Consider the following 14,598-nt stretch of genomic DNA (forward strand, 5'->3'; position numbering starts at 1 on the left):
GGAAACTTCGATGATGTTGCGTTGCAGCATTTTCGAATCAACAAAAAACTTTTTAGCAAATAATTTTCGGTTCTTCTAATAATAATTTTTTTTGCAGGATACAGCACTTTTGAAACCAAACGATCTCATTGAATATCACGACAAAGACAACCAGACTTTTGGCTTCAAACTCAAAACTCCAACTACAATATCTTTCCTCAGAAACGACCAACTGAACATCAGAATGAGATTTGAATCGTCCCTTTACAAGAAGTATAAAATGGGAATATACCAGCCAATCCCACATAAAAAGTCGGTCGTGACTCAATTCGAAGCGACGTTTGCGAGAAACTTTGTGCCATGTTTTGACGAGCCAATATACCGCGCGTACTTCAAACTACATCTACAATTAGTGAATACAGAGGACGAGAAGAACTATTTTGTTCTGAGTAACATGCCGGGTGAAAAAAACGAAGCCTTGAACTATCACGAGTTCGAAAAAACTAAAATTTTAATCCCAGCATACCTATTCGCATTTGCAATTCTGAACAAGAAGGAGTACATTTTAGTTCATCAGTTTAATTACTTCAACAAGTTGATAAGAATTTACGCAAATGAAGATCAGCGCAAGAGTTATTCGTTTCTGACGCATACTTACCAACCCGGAGTCGGCTTCGACTATACGAGGTTACCTAAAGGCACAAAGGAGGCTATATACCTCGAGTACACCATTTTCTTCACGCTCGCCTGGTGCGAGTCGCGATTCCGAAGCCAATTCAAGTGGGATAAACTTGACTTTGTCATTGGGGACGTAAAATTTGCGGGTATGGAGAACCCCGGGCTAATATTCCTACGAGTGAACCCAAGAGACATTATCACTTCTCTGTCCACAATTGTTCACGAAATTGTGCATCAATGGACTGGAGTTCAGCTGACAACTGATAATTATGACAATATTTGGATTAATGAAGGCACCACAGTTTACATAACTTGGAAAATCTTGGACCAGCTTTATCAGTGGAATCGGATTCCGTATGATGGATACTCAAGAAGTGACTTGATGGGTCATTACCCAATGAAGTTCCCCTTGGCTCACGTAGACCTGGAGTATAAGGCAGGCGATTTTCATGAAAAGGAAGACCCAAACATCTTCTGGGATATGAAGTTTTACCAGAAGGCCGGCAACGCAGTCGCTAATCTGGACGACTATATGGGATCAACTTTTGTGCAGGGATGTTTCGTTTCTCAGTTTAATTTCACTGCAAAAGAGGTAGGCCTAGGCCTCGACTTATGAAAAGACTTAGTTGGATCTAGTGTGGGGGGGGGGCAATATTGACTATAATTACACGGTCGAGCTTCCTAGTTAAGGTCGAGCTAATATCTTTTCATAAGTCTGTACCTAGACCTGGGTAGAGTAAAGTTACCCAGTTTGAGGTTCATAGACTTAAATGAATTCTGATCAAAGCCATTTATAAGGTTTATATTACGAGGGTCTGAAGAACAACAAGAAAACATAAAAGTATGGATAACTATCTAAACAAGGACTGATCAAAAGTCATTTCTCATCAGAACCTCAATCTGTGTAACAGAAAAAATGGGGATTTGGCATTATAGCCCTCATCCATATTAGGGGGCATAGACCAATATACCCCAATGAATCTGAACATGCCATAATCTAGAGTTGTAATGGGGAAAACCCGCGGAACCAAAAGAAATTAGGTGAGATACGGAAAAATAAGTCGTTTTTAGATTAGATCTGGGATCTATTTTGCCCCCCCCCCCCAGCTTAGTGGGCATATAAATTTTTCGCCTCCCAGGCGCACGTGCTGTTTCATACATACTAATGTGCTATATAACAACACATGAGTTGTAAATGGAAGTTGTATAAAAAAAAAACTGGTGGCCGAAACAGAATAGATCCGAGATCTGCACCGAACGCCTTTAGATTTTTTTACTTTTCAGATATATCATATTCAACTGAACCCCCCACCCGGCTCCACCAATCCGCTCATCCCTTCCCTCGAATGCTAGCGTCGCTGAGCCCCAGCTGACTACTACGGAAGCCAACTGCTCGCCGATCGCTTTTAAAGCAATTTGCCCAACGTTAATCGGTTATGTTTGCATGTGCAGAACTGATGAACCATGACACTGAGGCCAGGTGACTCAACGCAATGACATTTTTTTCAATAACAAATTTCAATAACTACTAAGTTCTAAGCTGTAAGTTGAGTGTAGCCACATTGTGATGTTCCTGGTTTTTTTACGATTCGAGGAGGAGTATTGGTTATCTTATGTTTTTGATGGGAGTTCTATGTGTTCAGGTGCTGTTTTGACATCAAAGCAAAGTGAGTAAATTTTTTTCATAAGCGAGAGTCGTTGCTTAAGGCGCTGAGTGAGGCGATTGAGTGAATGACTCTATGATTTTAAAAAGTGGCTTCGAGAAAAGAAAGCACATAGCTAATCGTTTTTCGTTCCTTTTTATTATAGTTTGATTTGTTTGTCTTTGACCTACAGTGCAATTATATGAAAGCCTCTGAATTTGATAATACATTGTCCCTGAGAATCTAATATTGAGTATCAAGTGAAAAGAATACCTCATTAAAAGATTGAAAAAATACTTCTATATTTTTGTTAACTTTTGTTTTTTTTTTCAAAAATAATCTCATTATGGATCTCCGAGGTCAAATTTCCTTAGCAGAGTATATGGTAATACACCATTGCTGAATCATACATTATTTCATTTGTTTGACACTAAGGGCGAGTTGTTATGATATTATCCAGGTTTTTTGTTGGTCTTTTGGTTTTTTGATGTTACAAAAAACGGCGTTTGGGCATCGTCATGAGACTTAATTTTGTTTTATTTCTAACTCATTTGTCTTTTACCTTTAAGATCTTGAACTTTTAGATAAATTTGTAGAATTTGACACATTTTTTCTCCTGTAAATATCTATGATGAGCTTTTGAAAGAACTTGTAGCCTTATTTGCTCAGTATCGTAGGGCTAAAACATATTTTTTTGAGACTTCAGACCTTTATGTTAGAATTCTATAAAATTACCTTTAAATTTTTTTGAATTTCATTTACAACACAAATGAAACATATGTGTTCCATTCGGACCATTATTTTCTTGTACAAGGGCCCTTGAGTTTTTCTGATTCTTTTGTTTTTTCATATTAATAATAGTCGCCGTCAGCCTCTCAACGGCTATTATTTAGACGTTCTCCAATTTTTAAATTCACTTTACCTTTTGATGATAATTTTGATTTTAGATAAAACACAATTTTCACGTATGACTCGTGACTTACTTCAGTCACTGTTTCATCTGGATGGATTTTAAATTCATGCACGCAATGAATCACGCAATATATTGAATACGATTACGGTCAAAAGAGCAAAATAAATAAAACGGGATAAACCGATAAATCCTGGTCATTAAGTCGTAGTGCATTAGGTTACCAAATGTTCGTTAAAGTGATTGCTAGCTGAATTTATTATAAAATTTAATGGCTTTCATTTCGGAAGTTGAATTCAGAGTAGTGTTTGAATCAATCTGATAATAGACACTGAATTAGAACAGTTTTTGAAAATTGAGAAAAAATTCTGTCCGTTTCTAACTCTTCTTTTGTTATTTTTCCGTTTCAACCCGATGTGCATCAAACGCGTCAACGGCTACTTTCCGGCAATCTGTCGGCTATGTTTCTAAGTTTTTAAATTTTTTTTTAAAAATGGGCAATAGTTTTAATTCATCTTAACAATGGTTTTTTCGAAAAAAGTAGTTAATTTTTCTAGGAATAATGTAAAGCAATAGCGAACTTAAGTTTTTCAAGATTTAGGTTTTATTATTTTCTTTTACATTTCAGTTCAGTTAACCGGAAAGTTATTGTTTTGAATCCGTTTTATTTGGGGGAACGACAAGCTTAAAAGTGTTTTTGTTGAGTTTTTGCCGGTTGATATAAGGATTGTAAGAAGTTGTAAGTGATGATGTCATTAGGAGCCCGTCAAGCAAATATTGTTAAAAAATTGCGTTTAAAACTTGTCTTCTTTCAGTTTTATCAAAGTGTACAGATTTTTCAAAGTTTAAAGCTTTGAGAGAACGTTACCCCAAATTTCAGGATAGACTTTTCGCTCAAAATTTTAACGATTTTAACAAAAGGTCTGAAATTTGTCAACCATAGTGTAATCTGTTTTAAAAATAAGTTAAAAAAAGTAAGATCACAGGGTTCAGCAAACGTCCTTTTAAACTAAAGACGTATGCTCAACCCTGTGATCTTACATTTTTTCTATTGTTTTTTCCACTTTTTTATAAAAAAAATTCAGCCTTTTAATGAAAGCTGTCACCCAGTTTTTTGCATGCTTTTTTCAAATTTGCCAGAAGTGCAGATTCAGACATAAAATTGGCTGACATAGTGTCCACCTTGGATGAAAATTTTTTTACTCTGCTGCATAGCCTGGAGTTGAAATGTTTCTGGTTTTTCGCTAATTTCAATTGCCTGTTAAGAACGCTTCTTTTTTAAATTTTGTATTTTTTCCACTGATGTTTATTTTGCGCTAAGTACAAAAACAAGTGTGTGATTTTTGAAACCAGCCAGAACCTCAATTTTCGTTTTGATCTAATTGAGGAACTTTACTTAATAAAAGCCGATTGAGGAATCAGCTTGTTTTGTGGTGCTGTCTCTTTCAAAATATTACTTAAAATGACAGGTCATTGTTATATTCAAATAGTTCCGTCCCATTGAACTCTTAATATAGTTTCAGGGAATGTATTTTTGTCATCATGTATTCATATGACTGTTTTTTACAATCGATGGTCCCATTGGCCTCCTGAAAAATTATATGTGAATCTATCTCAGGCTTTGAAATGATTTATGATAGATCTATTGCGTTTGAAAAAAACAATTTTTGAACACGAGTGATTTTTTGTGGCTTTGCCGTATTGTTGTCAAATAGTCAATTAGGTATCAATAAAAAACTGCCGCGTATTCATTCTAGTGAAAAACAAATGGATGCATTTAGCTTTTTTCTTTCTAACTAATGGTTTCAGAACTTTGATATTATGAGTTTTTTAATTAAAAAAACGATTTTTGGATATTTGCCCAAATTTGAATTTCATCTTGTGAAATCTTGTGAATGAAAATTTGAAATGTACTTTAAAGGCGACTCAATCAAGCATATGTAAAGTGTTGAATTATTAGCTTATAGTTTTGAAGGATTTGACAATATTTTCTCGCAAATTTTGTCCTTCTGTTTGCGATTATATGACATTTACTGAATATTCACAAGACGGAATTTTTAGTTAAATTTGGTGTATAAATAAATTTATGTTTCAGTTGATCGCAATTAAATTTATTTGGTTTAACTTTTGTTTTCAAAAACATTAGTGTATAATTATCTTTGCTTTTTTGCTCCTTTTTGTTAACTCATAATTTTCTATCTATTTTACAGATCTCATCAGATTCTCTGTATGCAGACAAAAAACTGTCAATTGATTTGTTTGTTTTAGTTTATGGTTTGATTACTTTTGCGTCGTGTCTTCTCGAAAACTTTTTCTACTAGTTTTCAACAAATTTTTGATACTGATTGATTGATATTTGTTTCTCTTCTTGTTGCCTTTCAAAAAGAGTTCTAATGGTGTTCATCAATTGAATTGAAACTCAGTGTTAATGAACTTGTAGTTAAAAACCTATGGTTTATTGGCTTAAAGCCACTGCTTTTGTACTTTGATAGTGAGCTTTTGTGTTTTGTCTTCATTTGCTGTTATTTTACAGTTTTATGACAATTAAAGTTAAATTATGACAAATTTAGCACTACTGCCTGATCCGATCCCAGTTCTCGAGCGCGAAAAGAATTTTTACTGCATTTTTTTTTTCAACTGCAATTTTTATGAATTAGACTCCATGTAATTTCTTAAAAAAAATTGTTAGAGTTTTGATACTGATAAGTTTTTGTGTTCTTTTGTCTTTGCACCTAGTCCCCGTTGAAAAGAGACCCCATTGAAGTATGTTGATTCCCAATTGAAAAAAAACACCCAATTGATTTCAACTGTGTTTCTTTTTGCTAAATGTTTGAGAAACTTTTGTTTTGCTTGTTTTCTTCGCTGGTTTTTTATTTTTATATCTAAGCCTCAATAAGGGCAGTTCTCATTGGTTTTCTAAGTTATTATAGGTAAATTCTTTGGTTTTAAGAGGTGAAATTTTTTAGTTGTTATTGTTGACTTTTATGGATAAACAAATTTTTTGGATGACTTCTGATTTTTTTTGTTTTCAAATATTTAGTGGATTTTTTAACTATGCCGCATTTTTTTCAAGTTTTCGTTGACCAACTTTCAAGTCTAATTAAACATAGGTCCTCTCTGTTTTTTAGTGAAGTACAAAAAATTACTTTCAATTTGTTTGATGCCATCCTATTTTTGTTACCAATTGATTTGAAAAATGTACTTTCAGTTACGACTGTTAATTTTTTTGTTGTTAGTGATTTATTTTGGAGTTAGTTTTGTCCCGTAGTGCTATTGAGACTCTCTACTGCAGTTTTTTTAATTCAGTAGGTGCTCCAAGTCAAAAACATTTTTAACTCAAACACTATTTTTTCGAATAATATCTGATTTTTTGCTTTTTTCCTATCTATTCCTTTTTTTTCAACAAACAAGTTTAAAATGTTTAATGAGGAGTTTTTTCTGGGTTTCTTGAGGTTTTGCTAACTTCAATAATAATAACGTATATTCTGGAAATTTTTCCGTAGCGTGAAGTGTTCAAGTTTAACCATTTTTTTAAAAATAACTCTGGAAAAGAACATTTTTTTCAGACAAAAATTTTTGTTTTGGCTCCAGTTGCGTTTTGTTTGGATGATCCCAGGTTCCGAGTTGCATTTGGAGTTCTTTCGGCTGTTATTTTTCAGTGTGACCGTTTCTTTTGGTGGTTTTTTCGTCCGTATAGCGAAGCAGAAAGACGTCAATTTTCTTGGATGATTTCGCCCCCACTCACTAACGACATCTGCACGCTTGACGTCATTTGTCATTCTCTACGCCGAAAACCATTAGATCATTTGCGTGATTAGATTTTGATTGCACGCGACCTGCCTCAATTATCAAAATGGTTTGTATTCCTTCCGAATCTTAATATTCAATTTGAACAGGTTCGCGGTAGGAAGCGCATTTTTGTAAAATGTTCCCTAATATGAAGGTTTTTGGGGCGTGAATTTTAATAAATCGTTTTATTTTATCTTAAAAGTTCTTTTATAGTTTTCTAGGTAGCGTCAATAACTTTTCAAATCATTTTGTAATCTGTATCTGTATTGTACAACACGCATGTTGATTCCGGCAATATGCCGGTTATTTTATGAAAGTTTATGACTGACTACTTCGCAGAAATTGAACAACCTAATGAACCTTGTTAAACGCTATCAAAAACAAAGTTTGCAGTAATTATATCAGACCAGCGTGTTTTCTTGTTATGTAATTCTTGCTTGACCAGTTTTTTCGTCCTCGAGAACGGGATCAACAATTAAAGCTCGAAAAGCATTAAGTGGCTTAGAGCCCTGTCGCCTTACTCTAAGTATGCGATTCACCGAGACCGTGGTTTTGAGGAGAGAATTTCCTGATGTGAAGTGAGGTTGTTTATCTTAAGTTTTTGACCCCCTCTTTCACCCCCTCCCCCTCAATCTTCTCTGACAGAGGTGAAGTTTAAAATAATTCCGAAAACGTCCCTAATTGATTGTGTACGGAAGTGTTGGGGACGGATACTGGCTGACGCCCAGATAGACCACGACGGTGCCTCCTTCTCCCCCTCGGATCTTATGAACCTGTTGTACCACTGTCCACTTTACAAAGGCAACCAGGACCAGCAATATGACACTAAATACTACAAAACTATTCGCGAGTATTTCCATAAGTGGATATACACTGAGTCACTCTTCTATATTCGAATCCTGACAGAGACCGATAACCTGTTAGTTCCTTCTTCTTACTTTATGTTTTATCGTCTCTCGTTTCAATAACCAGCACAGTTGCATAATTTGCCAATGAATAGTTTGTTTTAGGGCTGAAAGAACTACGCGAATCTGAAATAGTGGTGTAACGTGTTTTATTGAATCATAGCAACATAGTAAATCAGCGCTGAATCATAGAATTTTACAGTCTGAATTTTAAATATGAGCAGATTATGATCGTCATTTTTTTATTATGAAATGAGTATTTTCTTACAACAAAAAAAGCAAATCTCTAAAATTATTATGAACAGCCTACAGATTAAGAATTATTAGGAATTCCTTTTCTATGATCATGGAAAGTTTTCATTCTGTCGTTGAACTGCACAGGGAAAAATTGGCAAATTTGTCTAAAAAACCGATTTTTTATAAAATTATCTCTGAAAAGCCAAAATTGGAAGATGAATTAAAATTGGTGGTAATCTTACAGTCTCAGCCTGGTATAAGATGATAAAGATGAAATATACTAAAGATACTTTTTAAGTTGTTTTTAAGCGCATATCAAAGGTGACAGACAAAATACACTTTCTGATGTTATAAGAATCAACAAGGTATATTGTCACATCAAAATAATACGCAAATGAATCTCACAGGAGAACTTTAGCAGTTTGTTCAAAAAGGCACTATTCGTAGGCCTGGAAATCTAATCCAGTTTTCAGGACACATCTAAATTCCTTTCAGAAAATGTCAAAAAAGCCCTTATTGCGTCAAATAGGGCCGTAAATACTACGTAATGTGAAGTGCTCAGTTTTAGTGTAAATCAAGTAAACTTGTGAAAAGTAAAATTTTTGAAACAGTGTTCATTTTTCCCACAATAGTTGTTTTATTAAGCATTTGGTTAAACTCAGCTCAGATCTATTGGCAACGAATTTTTGAAGGGTAACACTTTAAATTATTTTCCCAGAGTGAGGAACAAATGATGATGACAAAGATGACGAAGTAGAGAATTTATCATTGTCTTTTGACTTTTCTTCAACCATTTTGATCAAACTGGTGATTAAAAGTCAAAATAAAAAAGACCTGAGAAAGGCGTGCCATGCATTTTTTCAATTTAATGAGTACTTTTGTCAACTTTTTCGAAAGTTTTGGACTTTTTATTTGACCGATTTTCGTCTGACCCATTTGACTTTTCGTCCTTAAAAAAGGGATAAACAGGTAGCGCCCAGCGGTCATTAGGTTTCATTGGACGCCCTTTAGTGGTCCTTCATTAACTTGGAAGGCCATTGTTTAAGGTTAAATTTTTAAAAGCTTTTGATCCCAAAATGTTCCATTTTTTGTTTTTTTTTTCGTCATTTTTTAAAAACTTTTTTGAACCAGTCTATAATTGAGGCTGGCTAAAGTTGATAAAAGTCTTTTGAATGAAATAAGTACCTTTTATTACCATTTTAAGAGCTATATGATTTAGTACTCCAAACAAAAACACGCAAACTTAGACTAATTTTCACAATTTTTTTGAAAGTTCTTGTCATTTGATGAGCTTTTCAGCCCTAGGTGTCAAGGAATCTCTGATAGGGTTTGATGATTGGTTACTGCATAGTTTCCGATAGTAATGGAATGGTTGCCAGCATTTTAACATCACGAATTTTAGCTTTTTTAAATTAAAATTGAAAATTTTCTCAATTTTTTTGACAATTAAAATCTTTAAGTTTTTACTTCCCAAGGAAAAGAAAACCTCTTTATGGGTTTGATAATAAGGTATGGAAAAATGGAATAGTTTTCAATTTTTTAATATCACAATTATAGCCATTTTTAGATAAAATTTTCAATTTTCTAAAGTTTTTTGAAAATGTTTGTCGTTCTTCAGCTTTCTCCAGCCTCAAGAGCAAGGGAACCTGCTCTAGGTTTTGATAATCAGCTATTGCATAGTTGCTAGACAAAATGGAATTTCTTTCAAGTTTTTAACATCGCGAATTTTAGCCTTTTTTTTTACAAAACTTGCAACTTTCTTCATTTTTTTGGGCATTTAATGTCACTCAGATTTTTTCAGCCTCAAGGGCCTGAAAACCTCTCTTATAGTTTGATAATAAGTTACTGGAAAAATTTTATTGGCCACGTAATAGTTTTAAAATACTTAATATCACAAATTTTAGCAATTGTTTGATAAAACTCGCAATATTTTTCAAAATTTCTGAAATTTTTTCTCATTTTTTAGGTTTTTCCAGCATCAAGAGCCAAAAAACCTCCTCCGTGCATTAATAAAAGCTTACTGCATAGTTTCTAGATGTGATGGAAAGTTTGAGGTTTATAAAATCACAAATTTAGGCATTTTTTTTAAAAAAGTATTTGCAATATCAAATTTTATATTATTGTTGATTTTTTTAAATTTTTTTTCCGGCACCAGTGATCCCTCCAAGGTTTGATAATAAGATGCTGCACGGTTTCTAGAGTTAATGGAGCGTTAATCAATATTTTAATGATTCTATATTTAGCAAGTTTTTTATAAATTTTTTTTTCAACTTCTAGGAAAGTCATTATAATGTTCCAAGTTTACGGATCTTTGAGCCAGTGAAACTATTTAAGGCTTGAAATAAGGATATTGAATAATCTCTTACGACAAGGAAATGATTCTGAAAATATTAATATCACGAATATTGCTATTAAATTTTTAAATTTTTGAATTTTTTTGTCCTTTTCTGAGTTTAACGATCATCACTGGCCAACGAAACTTTTGAAGTGTTGCTGATGGTTTACATAACAGAACTCCTGAGACAAAAAATGGTTTCAAACTTTTCTGGACTGAAAAATCTGGAAAATTTTTTTTTAATTTTGCACTTTCCAGTTTTTCCAAATGAGTTAATTACTAACAAGGCTAGAAAACTAGAGTCTAGAGGCTAGAGTGGAATCCCATCAAGAAAAATATTCCTGGCTCGTTGTTTCTCTCTCTCTCTCTCTCTCTCTCTCTCTGTTGGTTGGGATTTTTTTTTCTCTTTCTTGCTCACGTTTCATCTCTCTCTCTCTCTCTCTCTCTCTCTCTCTCTCTTGCTCTCTTTCCTTAACTCTTTTGTTGATGTCACACATCAGCTGCTCTTATGCGGCGTGAAATCGTCATCTATTACCGTCATTAACGCTGAATTATGGTAGGAAAGTTTTATCGCAAATAACTTTTTAGGAAATTATTGTTAATTGCTCTCGAACGAAGTTTGTAGCTGTTATTATAATCTTTTTGGTCTTTTATATGCTTTTTTCCGCTTGACCGATTTTTCATCTGACCCATTAGACTTTTCGTCCTCGGAAATGGTATAAAAAGGTAGCGCCCAGTGGGCGTTATAATCTCTAAGAGTCTTTCAGCTCACTAGTTTCCAAGTATGCGATTCACAGAAACTGTTTTGGAGACTTTTACTTAATGTCTGAAGGGCGGTTCTTTGAAATTGGACCCCCACCCCACGTCGCCCCCTTCCCCACATCAGCTTCCAATCCCGACTCCTCCACATCATTCAGGCTGTAAGGGTTCCGTAGAGCCAAATATCCCCGCCCACGGTTGCCCCCCCCCCCCCCCCCCCCCTGCGGTGCACCCTCCCCCGCTGAGCTCACCTCACGCCCCTTCACATAAGCTAAAACTGGCCTAACTAAATCGTGGCCAGCTACTGAAGGAACCAACCGCTTGCCTGTCGTTTGAGAGCAATTCGCCCGACATTAGTCGGTTGCGTTTATTCTAAAGGTGTGGTTTTGAAGGGTTTGAGTAACAATGATATGTTTCGAGGATATCAAACTGTAAGATTACGTAAGGTAATTTCTGCAAAACTCAAATTTAATACTATTCTTACCTATTTATCAATTGCAATCAAGCGATTCTATTATTAACTGCTCTTCTAGCTTTTTAAAGTAAAATTTTTTCTTAAGATTTTTGTATTACCATTTTTTGTTTCTCAATTGGAGGTGTTTTTAATGAAATAAGACAACTAGTGAACGATCAGGGCATTACTTATCTTTGTGATTTGTTATTTTCTGTCTATAGGCTTAACCGAAATTGCCGAGGGAAAAATTACACTTTGACAGATGTTTCAAAGTGTTGTTTCATCTTTTCGAATGACCCCTTCTCCTATACCCCAAACCTGCTCCACATGCCCCTTTTCCGTTTAATATCGCTCATGTATGCCAAATTGATTTGAGAAAAATTTTCACTATTGCTCGTTTTCTGCAGTTTCCACATTGTATATTTAGCATTTAATATAAAGAAGAAATTAAACCACACAGAAAATTAAAAAAAAACGTCAACTAATTTGTATGAAAGCCGAACGCGTATGCTAGTATATTTTGAACTCGAAAATTAATTGACTTGTTCTAGAATCATTTTTAGACCCATTAATAACATCATCAATTTTGTCTCTGAAGTTTTTAATAGCCGCACAGCGATAGCTGGGGCTATTATTGGCCTTCTCTTGGTTTTTTGTACGACTCGAAGAGGAGTATTGGTTTTCTTAAGGTTTTCTTTTTTTTACCGGAAGTACTATTCGTTCAGACGCTGTTTTGACCTAAAAGCGAAAGTGAGAAAAATTGCCGTGTGAACTAATTTTTTCTGAGCGAGAGAAGTTTTTTGATCATGCGCTGCGTTTAGTGAATGACTTTTTGACTTTGAAAAGTAGTTTTTGACTGAATGGCACATATAGATAACCGTTTTTAGCCGTTTTTTCGTCTAAGTGGCCCATTTTTTGCTTGTAATTTGGTTTTTTGTAGAAATGATTTTTTTTCGATGCTCTATTGAAATGTAAACCTTGGAAATTAATAGCACAGTGTTTTGCAGAGCCTGAAAACGAGTTTCAAGTTCATAATTGGCATAAATTTCTTGATTTTATAATTAATTTTTGGCCTTTTTCCTATTTTCTTCATTTTTGGATCTTTTAGCCGCCTTTTTGTCAAAAATCAGTCTATATGACAACTTCCCGTTGACAATTCATATACTCGATGCCTCTTTTTACCTCGTTGTAATTTTGTTTTATAAAATTGTACATATGCTAATCCGATTTTGGTAGTTTTTTTCCTATTTTTCTCAGTTTTTTGTCTGTATTTTGGTTTTAATTACTAGAAATATTCTTTTTGTGCAACATGAGAGGCTTTAATTTTGTTTCAATAAAAACGTCAATAGTTTTTTAGCCTTAAATTTTTGAAAAACCGTTAAATTTTTTTTGTAAATGCAGTCCTAAAAATTTTTTGACCTTCTGTTGCAAAATGTTTCAATGTTTTGTTTGTTTGAGTTCTGCTTTTTCTTTTTTTTGGATCTGTTCAGGAGGATAGATTTTTGTCTCCGATGTATCGTGGTATTTTCTATATCTCGAATGCTGAAAAATGAAATGGTGTTAGTTTTTCTTGTTTTTTAAATTTGATTTTAAACTTTCAAAACTTTTAAACTTTGATTTGAACTTTCAAAAATCAAGAATTAGTCTTTGTTAGGGTGTTCCTTACATTATGTCCATATTGTTCACTTTCTATCTCGTATCATTCTAGCTCTGTACTGGCACCTACATTTATACTGGTTTTATTGATTTTCAGTTATTAACAAATTGAAGGATTTCGGCTTTTTCTTAGATTTTCGCCATTTCTTTGGGTTGAAATTGATTTCATTCAACATAAGGCAGTACTAAGAGTTTACTAGAAAGCCTCTTCCAGAATTGCTACATATTACTTTTTGTTTTTTTTTCAGACCTTGGTATTGTTCTTAAACATTTTTTTGCCTTTAAATATTAGTCGATTGCTTTTCTATGATTATTTTAATTTTTGAATTAGTTTGAAATCATGTTGTCTAGCATATATACAAGAAGAAAAAAGTATATGTTGTTTTTGTCTTAATCGCAGTGATCAGAAATCTAACTGTATTAGTTTTCTGATCCTTAACTTTGAGCATTGTTTTTTGAAAAATTTAATTTAGTTTCTAAGTTATTATTATCTGCCGTTTGCTTTAGCGATCTTTTAAAGATTAGAATCATGAATTATTCGAGGGCAGCTGATAGCCCTGTCAGTTTTTTGAGACTATCAGTGCTTTGACTATCGTAATTATTTTGCACTTATCCTTACCAAACGTTTTCAAAAATAAATATTTTTGCGGCATTTTGTTTCTCTTGGTGACAGTGGTTTAATTTTCACCAATTTTTAGATCAGATCGGGGGGGGGGGGTAATCAGTTTATGGTTTATGAAAAAAGGTAATGGTTTCAGCTGCAATTAGGGTTTTTGTCAAGTTTTTACGCTTCGAGTCGCTTCCGGAATTCTTCCGGCTATGTTTTTTATTTCGTTGTCATGATTTTTGTTACGACCATATGACGTCACAACCACTTTTTATTCATTCGTTCATGCAATTTCAACTGAATTGCATGTGTGACGTTATTTTTTGCTCTTAGTGGAGCGAGCTTTTTGTTCATGCGCGTGATTAAATTTTTGGTCACACTTGACTTACCTCACTCTCAAAAATGACTTCCTCACTTTGAGATTGACTTTTATTTACTTTAATTCAAAGAGATAAGGTCAAATGGGTGTGTGTCACTCTAAATGAAGGTTATTTGAGATCAGCTAATAGAGGAAGCAATAACTTATACAGATTTTTAATCAAAATATAACAGATCAGCCTTCAATGAAAAGACGAATTTTTTTGGTCTGTCTTTTTTACTGTTTTTTTAGACTGCCGGTCTACGAATCTATTGCGGCTTTTTTCTG

General features: G+C 33.9%; 1 protein-coding gene across 1 annotated transcript in view; it reads left to right on the forward strand.

Annotated features, from left to right (window-relative positions):
• The window catches only part of LOC142342954 (uncharacterized), a 35,929-nt gene that overhangs the window by 14,622 nt on the left and 6,709 nt on the right, over positions 1–14,598 (forward strand). The window contains exons 2-3 of the mRNA XM_075394633.1: positions 98–1,249; positions 7,698–7,918. Of these exons, the coding sequence (XP_075250748.1) occupies positions 98–1,249; positions 7,698–7,918 (1,373 nt within the window). The remainder of the gene's footprint in view (positions 1–97; positions 1,250–7,697; positions 7,919–14,598) is intronic.

Source organism: Convolutriloba macropyga, chromosome 7 (genome assembly GCF_964194025.1).
Source record: "Convolutriloba macropyga chromosome 7, txConMacr16.3, whole genome shotgun sequence".
In the NCBI taxonomy this organism is placed as follows: Eukaryota; Metazoa; Xenacoelomorpha; order Acoela; family Convolutidae; genus Convolutriloba; species Convolutriloba macropyga.